At 35.9% G+C, this 23,797-nt stretch overlaps 2 protein-coding genes across 2 annotated transcripts in view; both read right to left on the bottom strand.

Moving 5' to 3' along the window:
* DNAlig1 (DNA ligase 1) overlaps positions 1-223 on the bottom strand; it is a 58,403-nt gene extending 58,180 nt beyond the window's left edge. The window contains exon 1 of the mRNA XM_069833080.1: positions 38-223. Coding sequence (XP_069689181.1) covers positions 38-54 — 17 coding nt within the window. The 5' untranslated portion in view covers positions 55-223. The remainder of the gene's footprint in view (positions 1-37) is intronic.
* An 11,362-nt stretch (positions 224-11,585) lies between these two features.
* On the bottom strand, positions 11,586-16,858 carry Uba1 (ubiquitin-like activating enzyme 1). Its single transcript, XM_069833078.1, has one exon. The coding sequence runs from the start codon at positions 16,637-16,639 to the stop codon at positions 13,478-13,480; it is 3,162 nt and encodes a 1,053-aa protein (XP_069689179.1). The 5' UTR covers positions 16,640-16,858; the 3' UTR covers positions 11,586-13,477.
* Positions 16,859-23,797: the final 6,939 nt, after the last annotated feature.

Genomic DNA, 23,797 nt, shown 5'->3' with positions numbered 1-23,797 from the left:
TCGCATATTAATAAAAATAAATTAACTTACTACTTACGTAATTTGTCTTTGCATTTTCGCGCGCTTTCAACAAGATGACACAATATCTCGCAATCCCGCGACAGTGTTGCCAGATTACACACGCTGAGAAGTTACACCAATCTCTGAGAATAGTAAACTAAAGATAATGTTATTAAAAAGTAATCAAAATGAAAAATGTTAACAATCACACATTTATTTAATACACACGTCCCAATTCCGTGCTGAATCACTATGATTTCTTATTACGAAATTAGCTGTTAGATGGCTACCTGTAGGTCTGCATTGAGATTTTTTTATTGGGTTATTTTACGACGCTGTATCAACATCTCAGGTTATTTAGCGTCTGAATGAAAAGGTGATAATGCCGGTGAAATGAGTCCGGGTCCAGCACCGAAAGTTACCCAGCATTTTCTCGTATTGGGTTGAGGGAAAATCCCGGAAAAAACCTCAACCAGGTAACTTGTCCCGATCAGGATTCGAACCCGGGCCACCTGGTTTTGCGGCCACACTCGCTGACCATTACTCCACAGGTGTGGACCATTGAGATTATAATTTTGAGGAAATTTTAACATAATAGTTTAAAAAAGGCAATATATATATATATATATATATATATATATATATATATATATATATATATACACACACACACACACATGATTTTCTACAATTTGAGACCTGAAGAATCCAAAATTGGGAAATAGTAAGTGTACTGTATGGTACAAGTTAAAAAAAACTCCTTCGCACACACTATAATTGAACAACATAGTTTTTGAAAACATGTTAAACATACTTTCTTCACTTTTATATACAGAGTTTCTTCTTCTTCATCATTATTTTAAATACAAGCTTGACAACCTGTTTAGGCATCAGTTTATCTTCTAACAGGTGTGCCTACTGATATTCCTTCTCGCTTTTGGTTTATATAAATGTACCTACTGTTATTTGTTTAGACAAACCTTTCTCCATTTGGTCAATGTATTGTTTCCATTTTAGTCTATTTTCTTTGATTTTATCATTTATTTAAATAAATATTTAGAGATTCTCTTATATTTTCATTTCTTATTTTATCCATTTTTTTGTACATTACACACTCCGAAGAAATTTCCATTTTAATTTCTTCTTTTCTTACCACAGTCCATGATTCACTGCATTACGAAAGTGTCGGTACAAAGAGTATTTTTTAGAGACGTAACAGGGTCTTGTCTACGTTTTCCATTTAATGTTGTTCTAATGATTTCACAGAGGCACAGAGAAGCCAGTTCTCCTAGGGGAGATTAACAAAAAAACGAAATCCTGGTCCTCCAGTTTTTGCGAGTTGCTGGTAACCTTGGCAAGTAAAACATATCTAATTCATAAGCATCAGTCAGAATTTCTTCATAAAAATTAAAAATAGGAAAGCTACAAACAGTGTTTCATACTTTTTATTCACCCCTTACCTGACCAGAGTGGAAAGAAATCCAGCACCAATCCAGGAGTGCTGACTAGATCATGGCAACATGAATTACACCCATGAACGTAGAAATAGAAGCGGTTCGAATTCTACACAATCCTCAATCCATCCTTTGTACTGAGTTACAGGCACTTGTGGTGTTCGGTCGTTCATTGTTAGGACAAAAACACTATAAGTACTTAACAGTAGGAAATATTTAACCATCCATCAGTCATATTTTTCCTCTGTAATTGTGCTGCTATGTTGGGAAACTTATGATCATTTATAGAGCAATGACGTTCTGAGTGGTTAAGTGCAGATAAGGCATCCAAGATCAAAATGGGCTATGTTATTGAAAATAAATTTTAAGAAAAGTGCAAGAATATCCTATATCTCATACAAGAAAGATACAAATGTGGTAATAGCTCTAATTAATAAAGACGTCAATAGTAAACATGCCTACCATGTTTATTCAAATCATAGTGTCCAAATATTTGTTTTGTAAGAAAATTTAAATTTTGTTATCCCATTTTGATGAATTTATTTTGAAACTCGTTACTCTAATTTTACAATATACTGGATCTAATTATGTTTTTGAACATGATTTCGTTAAAATAAAGATTTGAAAATAGTTTTATTCTATTTTTTAACAGCACTATTCCCAAAATAGTTACAAAACAACATAAAGAACTGGAAGTCTTTTAGTAAATTATTAGAATAATTGCAAGGTTTTACGAAAACTATAACAAAAACACTCTTCAAACATGTCCACAGGGATCTTTAAGATGGTAAAAGCATGTGTCAAGGTCATCAGCATCTTCTTCTCTATCTTGTTCGTTTGCTGGCACATTCCGGTCATATGGATTTGCAGGTTTATCTGTGTATGGTCTTCTCCTTCCCAGAACAATCCAAAATGTTTCTATAATAATGCTTCTACATGCATGATTCTTAATGGATTGATAGTTCCAGTGATGTATTGATACCCTATGGGAACACTTTCCTCATTTGCATAGTCCATATGGTAAATATTGATTGCTGTAAAAGCGTAAACTTGCTTCTCCTTTAAATAAGATGGAAAAAAAAGACTTTTAACTTCTGAGATCTTGAATGGAAGGGCACTGGTCGATTTCACCATGTTTTTTGTAAATTTCTTCCACTTATTGATTGGACATTCTTCATTGCCAACCTTGATTACAGTTGCATGTTTCCCAGTGATATGATATTCTTCTGGTAACAGAATTACCTCTTCTTTTTTATTTGGTTATCCACTTTTCCGAATACCCTGTCACAGGGTAGAAAACTGTGTCCAATATCAGAGAATAGGCCCCGTCATATTTCAGGGATGATGGAACTTCATTGTAGAACCATCAACAGATTATCGATATCATAATAGTATTTTTGTGTCTCTCATTCATCTGAGACCAGAAGAATCTTCTCAGTTCCATTCATATCATTACATGTCAGTCTATGATGAACAACAGATGCAACTTCAACATTTCCTTTAGAAGCCTCATGTTCTAACCATGTGTACAAAAAATATACTATCTGGTCTCAACATTTTGTCTTGGCTCTGCTCGACTACTGCTTCATTGTACATGTAATATTGCCTGGCTTAATATGTTGCTTGATTAAGAAGACGTGGAAATGTCAAATTCTGCTACAATCAAAGTGAGAAGGCCTGGAGACATCTCATTCTTGATTTCATAAAAACTTTTCACTTTCAGCAGATGAATACGTTGAGCAGTCATAGCCTGTAATCTTCTGTCTGACGTAGTATTATCATAATTCATAAATTAACATTACTAATATTAATATTATGCACAGTATTTCTTACACACATTATATACATTACCCCCACTCATTTCATTATCTCTTGTAACATGGCCTCACTCACAGACGAAACAGCAAGTTTTATACTAACAACGAGCTACTAGGGCTCGTCTCTTGCATTGACAGGACGCAAATTTAACTTGGGAGCATAGTAGTTTTGATCAATTTTTTCATAGCAAAACAGTCCTTGTCTTATAAATTAGAACAAATTTATTTATTTAATACACTAGGTTTACACTACATTAGGGTCCACACCTGTAGAGTAATGGTTAGCGCATCTGGCCACGAAACCAAGTGGCCCGGGTTCGAATCCCGGTCAGGGCAAGTTACCTGGTTGAGGTTTTTCGGGGTTTTCCCTCAACTCAATATGAGCAAATGCTAGGTAACTATTGGTGCTGGATCCCGGACTCATTTCACTGGCACTATCACCTTCACCTCATTCAGATGCTAAATAACCTGAGATATTGATACAGCGTCGTAAAATAACCTACTTAAAAAAACACATTAGGCATTGCAGCCAGAAAGAGCAGAACCTCGTGCTCGGGCGCAGTTCAGTTTAGTTATACAAAATTGAAGATTGTTCATTCAGCACAATAATATTAATATATAGTAAAATACAGACCATGTAATAATATTTACATATATAGAAAATACAAACGTACACGAGAAGTCTAGACGTATAATTAATGTATAACTAAGGACGCAACCATGTTAGTTTTCTGAAAAATATGCCAGAAACTTTGGCAAACATAGACCATTTTGTTTCGTGCGCTCTGGAAATATAATGTAACAATATGAAATATAGCCCATTTTGTTTTGTTGAAATAACAGGTGGCACATCCCATTTTGATCTAATAATAATAATAATAATAATAATAATAATAATAATAATAATAATAATAATAATAATAATATGTGGTGCTACAGTCCACGAAGGGCCAAGGCCGACCACAGCCATATGCCGAAGTAGAGGTGGATGATCATCTAATTAGAATGGAGGTATCATGTGGTTAGCACGATGAGCCCCCCCAGCTGTTATAGCTGGTTTGCATAACCAGATTTCACTACCTATTGTAGCTTCCCAAGTGCATCACGATGCTGGGTGGACACCAGTCCCATATACTAGCCGAAATTTCATGAGAACCTTTTTTCCCCCATGAGGACTCGAACCAGCGCGCATTCCGTAACGCGAGTCCTAGGCAGGATGCCTTAGACCACGACGCCGGACCCATTTTGATCTATTGTACTGATTTTCTCCATGCATTTTACACGTCCAAAATAAACCATTTTGAAACTGAACCTTTCACTGTGTAAAGTCTTCAACTCAAACTTGCCAATGACGTCAATAACTCATTTTCTAAAAAAAAAAAAAAAAAAAAAAAAAAAAAAGGTCAGATAGCCCATTTTGATATCTGGCACCTCAGATGAGACAACTTTCTAGTGTTGAAAGATCTTGTTTTAAAGATATGATCAGCTGTGCTCTAATTTTTTTGATAGGTCAGTGTCTAAGGGAAGCATAGAAAAAAATTGGCATTTTTTACACCTTCAAAAGTTGGTAAGTGGGAACATTTTTTGTTTTTCACGTTAGATGAGGAGGAGTCAAGACAAGAGAAATGTTGAGAAAGAAAGAAAATTACTTTTAAAAGTTTAATCTTTACATTGTTATTAGAGGAGAAAAATTTGCCCCAGTGCCGGGGATCGAAACCGGGTCCTTGGTTCTACATACCAAGCGCTCTAACCATTGAGCTACACCAAAGTTCAATCCACAGCACCGGGTCGAATCCCCTCCTCTAGTGTTCTTCTCTTTGTGGCCTTACTCCATGTTCGACATACACTAAGTCAGTGGTCGTCAGCACTCACTGAAATGTGCAATGGATACGCGGTGCCATCCCATGTGCACTGTCATACAACAGGGAGAGATAGCATACCCGCTAGCAGCTACGAGAGCACTATAGTGCACTGTGTTTTCCGCGGGTAAGAGAAGCTAGCCCCAGCGTGCTCTGTGCTGATGACCCCTGTATTAAGTGAACTGCCATTATAAAAGGAGCACACTCAATTGAGCACCAGAGCGAATTTTTCTCCTTGTTACCATAACAGATAAACTCTGTAGGACCAAAAATTAATCTTTATGTAGTTAATCTTTACTGGTTTCAGAGTTATGCTTCAAGACTTAACCAAATGCATGTAGTCTAAAATAAAACACAAATTAATGTAAATTAAAAAGAACAAATGCTACAGTAAGTTACAAATAATTAATATAAGTCGTCTCTAGCAATTAGAAAAGTTGCCACTGACAACTGGTCCATGGACCACCCACAATCACCTCTCCAACAAGCTGAGACTTGCACTACAAGCCAGAAAGAATGACGGACGTTATTCATGGAGCTTACCTATCTCTTGCTGATAAGCGAGCAGTAAAGTAACCAGCCATGAGTCAATGTGTGTGGTGTCATATGAATCTAGTGATTCATTTCCCCCACCAAAACTCCCTGCTACTCTCCCAACCAGTCTTCCATCCTCAATTTGTTCATACCCCAAGGCTAGACCGTGAAGTTTGTCTACATCATGAGTAGTGATGAGAAATATACGCAAATGTGTATTTGTATTGGAGGTGGATATTTTAATTAAACTTAGTAATTACATGTCGGGTCATTTTCCAATTTACTGCAGGCTAAACCAAGGAAATGCTTTTTAACTTTGCTTTAGAATATGCCATTAGGAAAGTCCAGAAAAACACAGAGTTTGGAATTGAACAGGTTACATCAGCTGCTTGTCTATGCGGATGACATGAATATGTTAGGAGAAAATCCACAAACTATTAGGAAAAACAAGGGAATTTTACTTGAAGTAAAGAGATAGGTTTCGAAGTAATTCCCGAAAAGACAAAGTATATGATTACATGTGACCAGAACATAGTATGAAATGAAAATATAAAAATTGGAAATTTATCCTCTGAAGAGGTGGAAAAATTCAAATATCTTGGAGCCAGAGTAACAAATAATGACACTCGGGAGATAATTAAATGGAGACTAAAATTTGGGAAATGCCCATTATTATTCGATTGAGAAGCTTTTGTCATCCAGTCTGCTCTCAAAAAACCTGAAAGTTAGAATATATAAAAAAAATTATATTACCGGTTGTTCTGTATGGTTATGAAACTTGGTCTCTCACTTTGAGAGAGGAACAGAGATTAAGAGTGTTGAGAATAAGGTGTTTAGGAAAATATTTGGGGCTAAGAGGAATGAAATTACAGAATGGAGAAAGTTATACAATGCAGAACTGCACGCACTGTATTCATCTGGCATAATTACGAACATCAAATCCAGACATTTGAGATGGGCAGGGCATATAGCAAATCCAGAAATGCACATAATGTGTTAGTTGGAAGACTGGAGGGAAAAAGACCTTTGGGGAGGCCGAGGTGTAGATGGGAAGATAATATTAAAATGGATTTGTGGGAGGTGGAATGATGCTAGGGGTTACATTAATCAGAATAGGGACTAATGGCAGGCTTATATGAGGGCAGCAATGAACCTCCGAGTTCTCTAAAAGCTATTTGTAAGTAATTACATGTTTCATATTTAATTTAATGACAGATGCATGTTGTTCGTACATTTATGAACATATTTCAACACTAACATCTTTCATACATTCTTTTCACAGCAAAAACTGTTTTCTAGACTTTGTAATAATTATTTACTTTGGATGACGCCAAGTATAAATGTTATGTTTTATTTAACGACACTCGCAACTGCAGAGGTTATATCAGCATCGCCGGATGTGCTGGAATTTTGTCCCGCAGGAGTTCTTTTACATGCCAGTAAATCTACTGACATGAGCCTGTCGCATTTAAGTACACTTAAATGCCATCGACCTGGCCTGGGATCGAACCCACAACCTTGGGGATAGAAGGCCAGCACTATACCAACTTGCCAACCAGGTCGACATGACGCCAAGTCTTCTCAACAAAATTTATTCAGAACTCCTTGATTTGACTTTGTGAATACGTAAATTTAATAAAATTGAGCAGAAAGCAATACTTTTCATTTTAACGATTTTAAGGTGTGAATGTTTGGGTAGACTTTAGTGTACATTATAGTTGGCAGGGGTCTATGTTTGATTTATTGTTTCTAATATAGAGGATGTTGTGATGTTCAATGAGTTGGTCTGCCATTTTGGTTTGTGCAAATTAAAAAACAGTGTTTTCTCCCCAATTTCAGTAGTTTGTATGTATTCCACAAGTCAAATCAAGAGTCCTAAATAAATTTTGTTTTGAAAACGCATCTCAGATACAGTAAAGAATGGGCTGAAGATGAAGGAAATTAGCAACGTGTTTCAAGGATATGACAGCAATGTGCACATTAATCCTATTGCGTTACCAGATTATACGTTTTGTCCCCTTACTTCATGTGATGTAGAAAGAACTTTTCTACACGTTTATTTTTAAGGACAGGAGAAACAAGTTGGATCCTAAAAACATGGAAAAGATTATTATGTCAGAAAATTTCGTAGTCATGAAAGAAAATGAATTGTCTGTATCAAATTGGTTTTAATTAAATTAGCAACAGTCGATAAGATGTTAGGTGAATGTTTTTTCCTTATGTAGCTAATGTTTTGTTTTTCGTGGGATTCTATACTATGGTAAGTTTGCCAGTTCTTTAGTTTTTAGAAGGCCTACATATTTTAGGGTCCTTAGTGCATGCAATTCTAAACACTAGTCATGAGGCATTCTAATGGAGAAATGTTACTTAGAGGAATATTGTATATATCAACATTTTACATGAATGATTCCCCACTTTTTAATCAATCAATCAATCAATCAATCAATCTTCTTAATGTATCCAGCTTTTTGCTGACAACATAAAGTCCACTATAGTCTATTCAGTTGTTTTTCACGAGAAATGAGGGATATTTTGATTGTTCATTATAGATGCCTGTTGCTAGTAGCCAAAGGTGGGGTGTAGTCAATATATACTGCAGGGCTGTGTCTTGTGCAACTGGTAAAATGCAATTGTAATTCCTATTCTCAAACCAGGTAAAGACAAATTGGACCCTAAATCATATAGACAGATATCTTTAACATCCTGCATTTCTAAATTACTGGAACGCATTGTTCACAGAAGATTAACCTGGAGACTTGAAACTTTCAATCTTTTAAGCCCATATCAGTTTGGCTTTAGGCCATCATGTGGCACAACTGAAGCTCTATTATATTTTGCTCAAGAAATTTATAAAGGTTTCACAGAAAATAAGACCACATTAGCTGTAATGATAGACTTTGAAGCCACTTTTGATAATACTCCACACAGATCCATTTTATTACAATCTATGAAACTTGGTATCAAAGGCAGAATGCTAAGATTTCTACATTTGTTTCTTAATGAACGAACAATTCAAACCTCAGTAAATAATCATTTATCTTTATCCAAAAAAATTACAGGTGATATACCTCAAGGTTGTTTTAAGCCCAAATTTATTTAATATAATGTTACATGACTTATCTGATGTTGTTCCACCTGAGGTAAAAATAAGTATTTATGCAGTATGGGCTACGAACAAAGATCGAAACAAATCATTAAGAGTTATACAAACAGCTGTAAATAATATCATTAATTGGGCATCCAAATGGAATCTATCTTCTCCCCACTTTTTAACAGTCATGTGAAAGTTTACTTTTCTACCCACATGCTCACAGGCAGTCTTTTCGATTCAATTCATGTGAAAGTTTACTTTTCTACCCACATGCTCACAGGCAATCTTTTCGATTCAATCAGTTTTAGATACATCTACAACTCATTGCTGGTGAAATTTTGTTCTGAATTACTTTCACAGGTTTTGTGTTAAAATTACATTAAATTCACCTATCAGATTCATAGACAAGATAGAGTTGAATTTTGTGTTCATTATTTCCTTAAGCTGGAAGCAGAGTTAGTTATTCATACCTAAGACAACCAAAGTGCACATATCGTACTCTTAAATTGATACTGTCCTAACTATCAAAAGTTAGTTTTGAGTAAATGCAAGATAAACATTTCAAAGTCGTATGAAAATCAGGATTACCAAGTATCAGTATGAGTCCTGCAGACTCTGCACTTCAACTTAGAGATACGACAGTTCTACTGATTGATAGAGGGTTAAATAAAGATTACAAAACTGCCTGCAACTCAAAATTCAATTTTCGGGAGTTAACGTCAATATTATTCTAGGGGTATATGTTTTGATGATTGTGAAGTGAATTTAATGTTTTGCTTTCTCTTTGTTGACTTAAGTATCTGTTATTAAACAATACCGTATCAACTGCGAGGTTATCTAGTGCCAGTGGAATTGGTGACAATATATTTGGCAAAATGACACCAAGAATATTATTGTTGATCACCTAACAGTCGCCTTATAGTTGGGAAAAATCTCCAAAAAAAATCATACCACGTAATCAACCCAAACATCGACGTAAGTACCAGTATATTCTGTATTTCCATTCTTTTCTAAGGAGCCACCAGCTTCATCATATGATAGAGATTGTGGTAATTATAAATATTCAATGAGCAATTATCTGTGAAATGTGAGTGCAGCATAAATTTCAAGGCCATGATGGATATGCTCCAGGCTGGCTGGCAATAAGATTTTGCGGTCAGACTTGCAGTACTGGAGTGACTGTCTAACAAAATACTTTTCATTTATCAGTTCTCTCTGAGATATTGAATTAATCTTTCAACAGATGCTATTCTTTAGTTCGTCTAAGCTGTGTGTTTTGGTCTGTATATTTTCTTTTAATATTCCCCTAAGACAATGGCTGCATTCAGCCGGGACAGCGCTAATTCAGCTATTCATTTTTGCAGAGTTACAGCAGCTGTGAGGTCCTGAACGACCATTGCAAAATGTCCGCTGTGTTTACAAAGAAACACGCTGCTATTGTTTCGCCTACTCCAGAATATATGATACCATTGGTTGTTGCCTACCCCCTCCACTTTCGCTGGCTAGCAGCAGGCTTGCAGCAAAAAAAAAAATTTTGCTACGAAAAATTGTGCCCGCTATTTCAGCGCTGTTGGCCAGCAAGGCGTTCAGTGCTGTCCCAGCTGAACGCAGCCAATAACTGCAGGATCAAGAAGAGCCATAATATGTTGTTAGTGATGACACTACTACTGTCAAATACTGCTGGAAAGAAGTGAAACTGCGTTCGCACATAGTTAATTCAGCATGAAAGGGCTGCAAAATGTTTTGCATATTTATCACTATTGTTCCTTTAAAAAAATTGGGCCTACTATGCTGTTACCATTAAGTGCACATCACACTCCAATTTTTTGGTCATGAACGGGTTCCTCATAGAGCAGATTAGATTTTTCGAACTCCAGTATCTTTGTTTTGCATGCTAACATATCCATGTTAAGTGGAACCAAGCTTCGTCTGAAAACAAAATGAGATTATGATCAATTTCTCAATCATGCACTTTACTCAAAATCCATTCACAAAATCTACTCCCAAATAATGGATTGCCCAGTTTAACTTACTGCACCACAGTAATTTTATATATGGTTTCAACAACTTCACAGCCTCTTATATGAAAATGTAGGAAATTCCCATTAATCCTGAGAAAGATGTTAAAGAGCTGTCTGACTGTGAAATGAGTGGGCCCAGGTTCAAAGCCTGGTTGAGCTTTTTTCTCCCCCCCCCCCCCCCCCGAGGTTTTCCCTCAACACGTTAAGAGCAAATGCTGGGTAACTTTAGGTGCTGGATCCTGGAATCCTTTCACTAACATCATCTTCATCTCACTCCTGCACTAGATAATCATACAGTTGATAAACCATTCTGAAATAACCAATAAAAAATACAAACATATGAATCATAAAAAATCGATCACTTGTTCAGAAATAGAACAATTAGGCCAAGGCTATTATTTTCCATTTCAATTTTCCTTTTCTAGCAGACCATCTCATATAATCACCAATAAACATGTGCATTTAGATTGACAGTTTCAGCATCTCCTTGCATGACATGGGTGAGTATGTAACACTTTAAAAATATAAATTCGTAGTATTTTGTTAGAAAGTCACTCTACTGCTCCAAGTTTAACTGAGAAATCTTGTTGTTGACCAGTGAGCAGCATATGTTCTGTGACCACGAAATTCATGCCATGCTCACCCATTATAAACTACTCACCTAATAAAACAAGGACTGTTACAATCTAGGACTGTGAGCAAAATCTTATATTTACGAAATGAAAGGAGATGTATAAGGAACTGAGTGAAAATGCAGTACAAAATGTCTGCAATAATTTACAAAAGGTTATCTGAAAATAAACAACGCATGGTTTTGATTAATTTTAATACAGAACAGTGTGAATAAACAATGGCATACCAGCATGTGATTAGAACACTGCGTGTTAATTTACAAAGAGATACTTCATCTATCACTTGATTAAAATGCATGAATATCATCAACCTTCAGCATCACAGTGTTTTTCTACTTGTATAAACGAATTTATACTTCACTAATATTGCTGAAACCTGCTTGACAGTTACCATACCTCACGTCTCCAGCATTCACACACACACTTCTGTTCTTTGAAAATAGCTATGCAATTTCATTCACATTATGTTTAGAGTATTCAGTTTCATCACGCAAGTTACGAATATTAATAGACTATTTGGTCATACATAGATATAAGTAGATTAAACTGCATAATATTATAACTTACATAAAATCAACTTATGGTGGAAAAAAAATTTACTTAGCAGCAAACGAATTCTAGAGAACAATTTTATTTACTTTTTAAAACATAGCTACTGTTTTAAATTTGCTATTAATATTCCTAACATCATGATATGCACATTTTTACATGTGTATCAGGTTTCTAAGAGCCAACTCTTAATCTACATATATGTATACTCCATTTTATAAGTATCAATTTATGTTATCAACCTCAATGAAATTCAAACTCACTCCAAGAATTTATTTCAAACAAGTATTTCATAATGATCATATTATTATATTAGTTATGAATTCAAAATTAAGTGTTAACCCAAACACGCATATCATCTGCTTGCAAAATTACATCAAATCACACACACATCTAGACTCTGAAACTGCATATATAAATATAAACTATAACATTTACTACTAAGTTACTTATAGGGAAAAACTGCATTTTGCACTGATTTTCATGTAAACTACACAGCAAAGAAATATAATGCTGAAATGCTCCACGAGATAAGGCAACTGTCTGTGGAATAAACTTTCACTAAACCATAACAGGCTATGAGATTTATAATATTACTTAGTATACCAACACAGAAAATAATTGTTTAGATGTAATTCCTTTTTAATATCATTTTCTTTTTCGTGTGATTCTGAAGCAACACTATTAATATACAATTCTGAAATTTCCAATCGTATTTTAAACGGTTTAAATTTAAATTACAAACTGACAGCAGAGATCTTGTACTTTCCCTACATCATGAAAATTAGCCTACATCTCAAACGTAAAGAAAAAACACAAAGATTTTCAGTATAAATAATTCATGTTTAAAAATCTCTTACTTCACAATTGTACTATTAACAAATACATAGCACAGTTCATGGATGATCTAAAGTACTCAACTATTTTTGACCTTGCATAAAAGAACTTATAAAATGACAAAAGAATATACCGTACTATGATAAGTTAAGAATTCACTAAGTGACAAATTGAAATCAACACTTGTAAAAATGCTTCATTGTTGCATTAATTTAAGACTTAACCATATAAGATCACATATCTTAACTCACTTCTGTAGAAAAAGAGATAATTAGGTTAATGGACCTAAACTGAAAGCACAGTTCTACCATCCTATTGTCAAGCTTCATGTGACGATTTTGAAACAAACTGATCGTAACGATTTTGAAACAAACTGATCGCAACGATTTTGAAACAAACTGATCGCAACGATTTTGAAACAAACTGATCAAAACATTTCATTCTGGTATAAAGGACGATTCAAACAGCACTACAATCCCTGCCTTTATCAGGAAAATTCACAGAAGGTGAAGAATGATACATAAAAGACATTGGGGGAAATAAGTTCCTGTGAGAATCTGAAAACCACTGCACACCTGTGCAGGCAGCAAATGCACACTGTATGTTCAAAGTTTTAAACCATCATACACACGTGCAAGTCCCGTGGCGAAGCGAGTTACTGGCAGGCACTCTACCACACCGTATTAATTATCAGGAAGTGTGTAGCGAACGTAAGGAACCTCGACATCATTTCCATCATTATCGTTACAGCACAGCTCGAACACCAGGGCCCTAACGTGGGGTTCCAGTTTTTTCTTGGAGACCTTCTTCACTACTTCAGACATGGGCAGACTCATCCGCTCCACACACTTGGGCTTGGCCATGAAGAACGAGTACAGCATGCACACACCTTGTGACAGCATGGTGATCTCTAGGTTGAACTTCTCTTTGAAGTAATCCAGGAACTCTCGAAGCGTTAACTCTCCAGACACTTCGAAACGATCCCAAAGTGTCCACTCTTCGTCATAATACTTCATCTTGGGTGCAGCAATGGGTTCAGAGAAGCCGAGGAAAGGTAATGCTAAGTTGACGAAGCCATTCTTGTAGGGCTCCAATGTCTTAAATCCTTGTGCGAGTTTGTACAGTTCAAGACACACAAGACCCGCGACTACCGAAGTCGTGGTGGCAATGGCAGGGATGATCTTGCCTGCGATAAGCTTGCTCTTGTGGCGATCTGCAGGAGGAATATTGTAGTTGGCAGCACGGAGATTGGAAGAGGCAACAATAAAGTCCATATGCAGATTAGTGTCGTCATCCTTCTCGAATTCTAATGGTGTGATTACCAGTCCCTTCAATTCCTCCCTGGAAGGTAGCTCCTTTTGCAATTGATTGATGCGATCATGATCAACATTTCCTGCACCATTCGAAACTTGCACTTGAGAATCTGTTACTGCAATCTTCACTCCAGATTTTGGAATGAATTCGGGAACAACAACATCTTGTACCATTCTTGCAATTTCTTCTCTATCCCGATTCTGTGGAATTCCATACACTTCACCCTTCAGGTTTGCAGCTGCAAGAATATAATCTATGTGCAACGGGTCATCCACAGAAAATACCAGTGGTGTAGGACAACGCTTTGGTCCTGACCAGAAAGGCTGGCCACTCGATGTTAGCTGATCTGGAGGGAAGTTGAACAGCAGCTGTCGAATCTGGTCATTGTACTGCTCCTGCCAGTAACATCGTGCCCAAGCAACACAATCTTCAAATGAATTTGGACGATGATCCACAAGAGCATGTTTCACGGATTCCAAGACTTCCAGTGGCTGAACACCAGGTAACTTCAGTGTACGCTCCACAAATGCCGGATCTGCCAAGTACTGCGCTGCATTCTCTGCTGCCTGACGGAATAAGCCTTCAAAGCTGTCCCGGGCCCACTGCAAAGTATGCTCAATAGCATTTGGAAAATTTTTCAAAGTACAGATTGGAATACTTTTTTCAGGAGGATCCTGGGAGGAACTATATGATTCAGTGAGGAAAGGCACTACAACCTGCGTGTTTCCTTTTGTGCCCAGAGTGCCAGATTCAAGTAGAGGTTTCCTGTAGTACACACAACGCCGATCCATGTAGATGCGAGCATCCACATTATCTAGAGCATTAGCTACCCCATCTAGATTTTCAAAGAAAGTATCATCATAAACTCTCTCTGTCTCCTGGCCTACACGATTCTCATGCGCAATAACATTGATTGCAGGATTCATGCGTCTTACTGCTTTTGCAGCACATACAGATTTCGGTCTCTGAACGTCTGAAGGACGGAAGAGGAACTGTCGATTCAAATTTGATTTCTCTATCAGATCCATGTCGGTAATAGTTACCTGTCCTTCTTCCGAAGCTCCAACTCCCATCATTGCAAAATTCTTCAGCAGCTCACAACCAATAGCACCGGCTCCAACCACGAAGTATTTCAGTGAGCCAAGACGTTGTTGGAATGCACTCCCGAATACAGCTACCTGGCCATCATAGCGAGTTCCCGAAGCTTTGCAACTCTCTTCCGTGATCACAGACACATCAGACGGAAGGCATTCTAGTGCATCAAAGTAGAGCCATTGGTATATTGGACTGAACTTACCACTGCAGGCCTTCATGACTTCTTGCGCCACAATTCCTCCAATTGTAGCGTTGATTGGAGGCACATCACCAGCTGAAATTTTGGAAAACGTTTCCAATAATTCATTATTGAGCTCTTCGTCATTTCCACCAGACAAACTTGTTGTTTTAGCAAGAGAAACAAAGGCATCTGCATCTTCTTGGTTCCAGGGTTTGGGAGCTTCCCCACTTTGTTCAATGAACTTGTGTAAGGTAATGTACGCCAAATGTAACTGTGAGAGTCTATCAAACTTGCTGAAATCTGTGCATATAAATTCAGGTTCTTTAAGAGATTCTTTAAGGGATTTGAAATGTACAACTTTAGGCATCTTCACCTGTGTAACGATTCCACCCCGTATGTACTCAGAATATCCACTTGTGTCACCGATGCTAAACGTATACGGACCCAATACATGAATCTTTTTTGGTTCACAACCATTTAATTCGGTCATACCAAGAACTTCTGAGAAGGTCACATAGTCTCCATCTTCTAACCCATGACGTGTATCATCTAGACAAGTTACTACACCATCTGCTTCCTGTGAAATACTTGCTATCATTGCAGAAACAGGACTTTCCCCAGTGGTATCAACAACAGTGAAATCATTTCCAAAATCACAAAATATTTGGGCGAACAAACCCCTGGTATCTGCAATAATGAGAGCTATATCATTTTCATGAGTTATTTCTGCAATTCTCAACTGCTCTTCTAGGGTACTGTTTGTCAGTACTACTACTCTGAACTGTTTTATGAAGTCATCCGTAAGTCGATCAGTGAAAGATTTTGTAGGTACATACGTGTTTAACTCCGATAACTGCGGCAAACAAGCTTCAGCTCTATTCTTGCCGATGTCTGATTCTGTAAGGTAGAATTGAGATGTCAAATCTGCGACCTTGCATACGGCTTCGTCATGCAGTGTCACCGATTTTACACCACCTAAAATCACATTTTTTGCCACTTCCACTCCTAGTCCTCCAAGCCCAGAAATAAGAACATCTGATGTTGCCATCCGACGCATAGCATCATGACCCAACACATACAATTGCCTTGAATACAACCCTTCGTCGATCTCTTCGTTAGAATGCGATGATCCATTCTGCGCCATGTCTGAAATAGCCTGTGAAACGGATTTCGCTGCAGTGGAGTCTCCTGTAGCAAGTTTCCGCTTCTTGGCTGGAGGATCAACGGAATTGTCCACCACTTCAGCACTAGACATCGGACACAAAGGCCGTTTTATCAGCCAATTTGGTTTAGAAGATAAAGTCGCTCCACTGATTATTTTCTGATTATGGTATGCGAGGCAGTTACTCAACCCCCAAGTAGAAAGAAGACAATTGAAGCGTGTATGGCAATTCCGTATAGCGGAAGTTATGTTGTTATGAAAAATTCACCTATCTATATAATATAGCTTGCACAATATTCCACCTTTTATATAAATATAACATTGCAGATGTTTAAGATAATTTGTGTAAAGTTCACGTTTATTCTAGTTGTTGTAAATGTATTCATATTCTATATTAAATTCTGATGTCAATTCAAATGTAAGTGACATATTTGTAAGTTTGAAATATAAATTTGCCATTGTATGCACTTGTAGTCTTGACATTCTCCCAACAGATGGCTGGTAACATACAATCACAATACAATGTTGAAGTCACCGCCGTCTGGATCCCTTCGCCTAGCGTCTCGTTGTTAACAACGGCGGTGGTTGAAGTATAACGGTATCGATAATAACTCGAACGAGCATCAATGTGATGTGTGTTCAGTAAGACTCTGATAAGAGACATGGTTAAAGAATTGTTGCAAGGAATGAATATATATCGATGACGACGTGGGAATTTCAAATGATTGTGTAAACATTTCCAATTCAATAAAATTGTATTACGTGTGTCTCGAAGCTGGAACACAGAAACTGATATTAGAGTTTTAATAAGTATTTGAAGTTAGAAGAAGACCCATCACCGTAAAAAACAACTTGTTACGAATCCTTCAAATAAGCCTCGGAATGGGACTGATTCTCTGGCACGACCAATGTTTGAGAATAAGGTGCTTAGGAAAATATTTGGGGCTAAGAGGGATGAAGTTACAGGAGAATGGAGAAAGTTGCACAACACAGAACTGCACGCATTGTATTCTTCACCTGACATAATTAGGGACATTAAATCCAGACTTTTGAGATGGGCAGGGCATGTAGCACGTATGGGCGAATCCAGAAATGCATATAGAGTGTTAGTTGGGAGGCCGGAGGGAAAAAGACCTTTAGGGAGGCCGAGACGTAGATGGGAAGATAATATTAAACTGGATTTGAGGGAGGTGGGATATGATGATAGAGAATGGATTAATCTAGCTCAGGATAGGGATCTATGGCGGGCTTATGTGAGGGCGGCAATGAACCTCCGGGTTCCTTAAACGTCAGTAAGTAAATAAGTATTTGAAGTTAGAAGCAATAAGGACGGAGAAGAATATTGAACAGGCTGCGGACGTTAATGAAGAAAAGAGAATCATTTACCGCCTATGCATAAATAAAAAAAAAATCCGCCCTAAGTAAGGGTTCGAAAAGATTGGCCTGCTAATCAATTCATAAAAAATAATCATGAAAACCAATTGTGTGACAATTTGAAAGGAAAAAGAAAACATTAAGATAAATGATATGAAAACATAGGAAATCATTTACAATAAAAGTTTGTTGGGTACAAATGATTACTAATAATAGCTAAGGATGATTTTAACACATGAGATCCTATGGCATTAATCGTTGCATCAGAAATTTTAAATTGTTTAAGTTGATTTAAAGTTTCTCGTGGGATCGTGCCACGGGCACCGAACATGAGCCCAAAAACTGTCCAATGTGTGATGTGGTATTGTGCTCCAAGATGCTGACAACAAGGCTCATATATGACTCGTTTTTCACGACACACCTCTTGTGGCTATTGCTCGTGCATCTCGAAACGGATTGTGGGATCAAGAATGACACCCTTACCCTTTTGCCGATCAATTATGATGATATCAGCACGTCTAGTAGAGCCATCAGAAGAGACGCAGCCAACCTCCTCATAAACCTCATAGGAAGCATTCTGACGGATTGAAGATGCGATGAGAGAACGAACCGTATTATGTCTGTTGATTTGGAGCAATTCTCCATGATGGCAGAAACCCAAGACGTGAGGAAGCGTTTCTTGCTCGTCGCATCTTCTGCAATGGGTTGAGTCAAGAGTTCTACCAGGGAGAGTACGTACAGGTATTGTATTACAGTTCATCTTAATGGCTTGCGTCCACTGACTGCTCGAAAGTCCCTTTTGGTTTAGATCCACGAATTACCTTTCTTCCAGTGAGAATAGAAAACAACTCCCAAACCTTTACTTAAGGAGGGAGTTCACTATCATTTTACTATATTTCAACTTTTTTTTTTCTCGGAATCTATATATTCTCTGAAAACAAAAATTGGCATGCTTGAAATACACTGTCTGTACATCAATAAATAATTGTAATGTTTTTGAAAACCTAATAAATAGGCTATGAAACATTTTTTAAATTTTTTTCCAGCCAGGCAGCGTTTCAATGATAAATTACTCAAATATTTTAATTTTGACGTAATTCTTCATTTGATCTATTTTTAATAAACATGTCTACAACATACAGTAAAATCTCTAACGTGTTAGGTGTTAGTTTTCAAAATATTTTTTATATTTTTTTTTTATTTTATACTAATTTCTTTAAAAAAAAAAAAAAAAACTATTCATTCTACCCAAATTCTACCTTAAATATTTTACTGCAGCCTATGTTGTTCATATGACAGAACTTTATATGCATACAAAATTTCATTAAGATATTATCTTAAATATGTTTTGAGTTATCGTTTAAATGCTGTCACCTTCCATTTACATATTTTTCCCGGCTTAGCATGCAACACTGATAGTTCATGCTAGTTTAGACTCACCTGAATAAGCACAAATGATTTTTTTAAAATACATTTTATTGCATTTAATTTACATTAACACAAAAACATTCTAAATTGGACGAACTACAGCAACCCAAACCTTCAAAGTACTTGAAAATTTTATTTAGTTTCAAAACTTGGCAGATACTGTCTGGATTTGATTCTGGCTCAGATGAAACCATCTCTTGCGTCAGATCCTAAAACAGACATTCTAGCTTCTATTATTAATTTCACACACATCATTCCACCAATTGTGTGTGGCAGAGAAATCTTGAGAATTGTACCACTGTTGTTGGTTGTTGCTCACTAAACAACTACAAACCTTCATTAAAAATATATTTTAAAATAGGAGGTTCGGTTATTTCAGTTTTCTGCTAATCAATCATGTTACTGTAGTCCATAGCTGTGAAATTAATTGGTGGAATTTGGAATTGTCTTGTATAATTTTTTTTTTTCTCTTTTCAGGATTTAAGGATATGTCGCAGTCCTAGTCCTCATATGAGTAACCTAGTTACAAAGATGGCCATGTCCATTTGTCAAAAATTTTCAGTATAGGCCAAAAACTGTTTTAGTTTGTTTAAGCCAACTCAGAAAGTTGAATTTTTTTCTACAATATGTTGGCAACTTAGAATAAATAATTTGCTTAATTTAAATATTTCTTCTTCCATATATAATGAGATAATTAAAAAATAATAATGGACTTGGCCAGCTTTGTAACAAAGAATAGGAATGGGAGGTGGCTGTTTTTGTAAAATAAATGACAACACAATCCATGTGTTTGAATAGGGAAACAGAGTGATTTAAAAATTTCAATATCTTTTATCTCTTTAAGAATAAACTGAAATCTATTTATTTTAAGAAAAGTACATTATATTAGAGCAACCACATGAAACTGATTTGAAAAAATTCCAACATAATAAGTAGAAAACACTGGAGAAATTCACTGACTCTTTGGAAGTAAAGTTATTGCATTACAATATTGTTACACAGAATAAAAGAAATCAATGTTATAAACATACATTTAATAGAAAGTAATTTCACATTACAATTTATAAAAAACACTGCAGAAATTCACTGATAGTTTGAAAGTAAAGTTATTGCTTTTCAACATTGTTGCACAGAACAAAAAGGAATCAATGTTATTAACACCTTAGAATTAGTATGGTTAACACACTCTCCCATCTCCCACAACCACCTGCTCAGTCACATGACCTAATTCAAGCCTCTGATTGGTTTCGCATGGAGTTGGCGGCTATTGTCATACATACACTTAGGAGGGGGCCGTCTTTGTAACGAAGGTTTGTTTTTAAAGTGTAATTTAACACATTTCCGAACGCTTTTGACAGAAAATAGTAGCAAATTTGGATTCCACGTATAAATTTCCATAAGAATAACTCTTAACTCCCCACTTTCGAAAAAATGGACTTGGCCGTCTGTGCAACTAGGCTACCATACTCAAATGTTTTCTCTCATCGGTTAACATACTCAACAAAATATTTTTCGGGTAGGCAAAATAAGCATTCCTTTGAATGACGAGATCTATTAGCGTCTCTATACTTTTTGAAAAGAGTTCTGATATATTACTACGACATAAGTATCATAGCGTCAGTCGGAAATCAAAACCTCGTAACTCCATTTACAAGTAAAATCGTTTTTTTCTTCCCATTATCTGGCAACAAATAACATGCTCATGATCTATTAAAGCCTTGTAACTCCAAGTCTTACAGAAGCCACAAATTAACCTTTTACAAAAACTTCATATCTCCTTAGCCTTTAATATCAGACTCAAAACCTCGGATCTCCAGCAGACTGGAATCACGAGGTTTTCATTGCTCTTAATCTGAGATTCAAAACCTCGGATCTCCAGCAGACTAGAATTACGAGGTTTTCATTGCTCTTAATCTCAGACTCAAAAGCCCGGAAGTCCATTAGGTTGGAAATTACAAGGTTTTAATTACCATGCTGATTGACAATTGGCAGACAATCTGACATACAAGTCACTGTGACTGATGTTACGTTAACGTTAAAATATTATATTCTCTAATGATCAGTATGAGAATAATTATGGTTCTGCTGCAAAATTTGAGGTTACAGAACACAATAATTCAGAAATTGTGCCTGCACTGTATGGAAATAATACGCAAAATTTCGAAGTTATTTCAGATTGGTACTTTAAGGTGGTGTAATAATAGAAACTGAAATTACATTTTTATTAAAATACAAATAAATAATAAATGAATGAATAAATAAATAATTTCTTTAATTAATTACTTTCTTTTTATTTAGAACAAGATGAATATAAAACTCCGTTATTATGGTTCCATTGCAAACTTCGGTGTTACCGGTACAGAACACAATACTTCAGAAAGTGTGTCTGCACTCAATGGAGATATTGCAAAAAATCCTGTTACAAGCATCTTAATATGCAATACCTCCGTTCAACTCAGGAATAATACCAAGGTTGATATGACTTACAGCAGTGAAGAGGAATCCACTGACGATAATTGTGATGAAAACTATGTGCCAAAAATAATACCATTTCGAGCGAAGGTGAATCAGAAAACGCAAATGGAGGGAAGATAAACTTGGACGAAGTGAGTGTCACTTGAAATAAATTCTTGCTGCATTGGTATATATTATTTTGTTATGGTTTGTTGAAATGTACTGAAACTATATTTTTTTTCATTTACTATTAGCAATAAAGCGGCAGAACTAAATATACAAGAAATCAGGATGCGACTAAGAAAGGTGATAAGTGGAAAGTGACAGTCAACAAGAAACAACGAATGAAAGGACTAGATTACATGAAACTGGCGAAAGATGAGGCAGGAAAATGGAGATATAAGGCGGAAAGAAATATTCATGTACTTAATGCAAAAAAGCAGGTTTTGTGAAATAATTTAAGAAAATCAGCAAAAGGCAATTTTTCGAAAATTTCTGGAATAATCTGTCATGGGAGGAAAAAACATTTTGTAATTAGACTTCTAGATTTATATCCCAGTCCAGCGTCGAAGGGGAGATTCAGAATAATCAAATCAATTTTATTCTATGCACAATTATTTTTCATTGTACCGGTATTGTATTGTATTTATTAACATTCCATGGTATTCATACATTGCTTTACAGCTAGAATATGGAACAAGTCAAAAAACTTAATACTATTATAAAGTCTTAATTTATAGTCACAGTCTAGATGAAATATATACAGAAGAGATTTGCAATGTAGTCTACTAGTACAACACAAAGTTTTAGTATCAATTTCATGAAGCATTATTGAATGTCATGAATTCACCTACAGAATAGAAGGCGTGAGAAATTAGGTACTTCTTTAATTTGGCCCTAAATAATCTTATGTTTTGAGTTTAATTTTTTATATCGATAGGGAGGCTATTAAAAATTTTTACTGCCATATAACGCACTCCTTTTTGATAGCACGATAGACTTGCCGATGGAGTATGAAAGTAATTTTTTGACGTGTATTAATGCTATGAACTGTTAAATTAGTTACAAAGTTTTCACGATTACATAAGAGGAAGATTATTAATGAAAAGATATACTGACAAGCCATGGGCATTATTTGTAGTTTTTTGAAAATAGTCCTACAAGATTCCCTAGATTTGGCACCTACTATTTTATTACTCTTTTTTGTAATAGGAATATACTGTTACTATGTTACTATCTGTGGAATTTCCCCAAAATATTATTCCAAAGCTCATTACCGAGTGAAAGTATGCAAAGTATATTGTTTTTAAGGTATTGATATTTACTATCTTTTGCATAGATCTAATAGCAAAACATGCTGAGTTTAGTTTGGGGGTAATTTCTTTAATATGATTTTTCCAATTTAACACATTATCGATTTTTAAGCCAAGAAATTTGGTTGTTGTTGTTGTTTCTAATAGGGATCTATTGTTAATTATTGCGCTAGAAACTTGCGAGGTTGATTTTGGACAGGATTTAAATTGAATTATGTTAGTTTTGCTACAATTTAATACTAATTTATTGACTGAGAACCAGTCACATATTTTGAAGAGAATTTCCTGTGTTGAAGATTGGAATGTGTTGACGGTAAAAGACAGGAAGTCTGCAAAACCTTGTTCCTTAACACATTTTCCATATGGAAATGGTCTGTAAGAAATGGGACCTAAATCTAAATCTACCCATCAGAACAAAGAAACTGTAAATAGTCAAAAGAGTAACGACTTAAGAATGAATACTCATTTTTTTTTGAGCTACCAAAATTGGAGTTCTATTATTGCCAATCTACTTTCAGTAAAATATATCTTGAACCTATTGGCGATGTAAAGCTGTCCTCTACAGTGAACATGAGACATGCAGTACAGAAAACAAAATCACAGATCTCAATAAATATATTTGTGGATGCGTTTAAGGAACAAAATTTAAGTCTATTTTCACCTAAAAAAAAAAAAGAACACT

Source organism: Periplaneta americana, chromosome 8, assembly GCF_040183065.1.
Source record: "Periplaneta americana isolate PAMFEO1 chromosome 8, P.americana_PAMFEO1_priV1, whole genome shotgun sequence".
NCBI lineage: Eukaryota > Metazoa > Arthropoda > Insecta > Blattodea > Blattidae > Periplaneta > Periplaneta americana.
This window is presented reverse-complemented; position numbering and strand designations above follow the sequence as displayed.

Coding starts and splice junctions, on each gene's coding strand:
- Uba1 (XM_069833078.1), bottom strand. CDS start 16,639: ATGTCTAGTGCTGAAGTGGTGGACAATTCCGTTGATCCTCCAGCCAAG.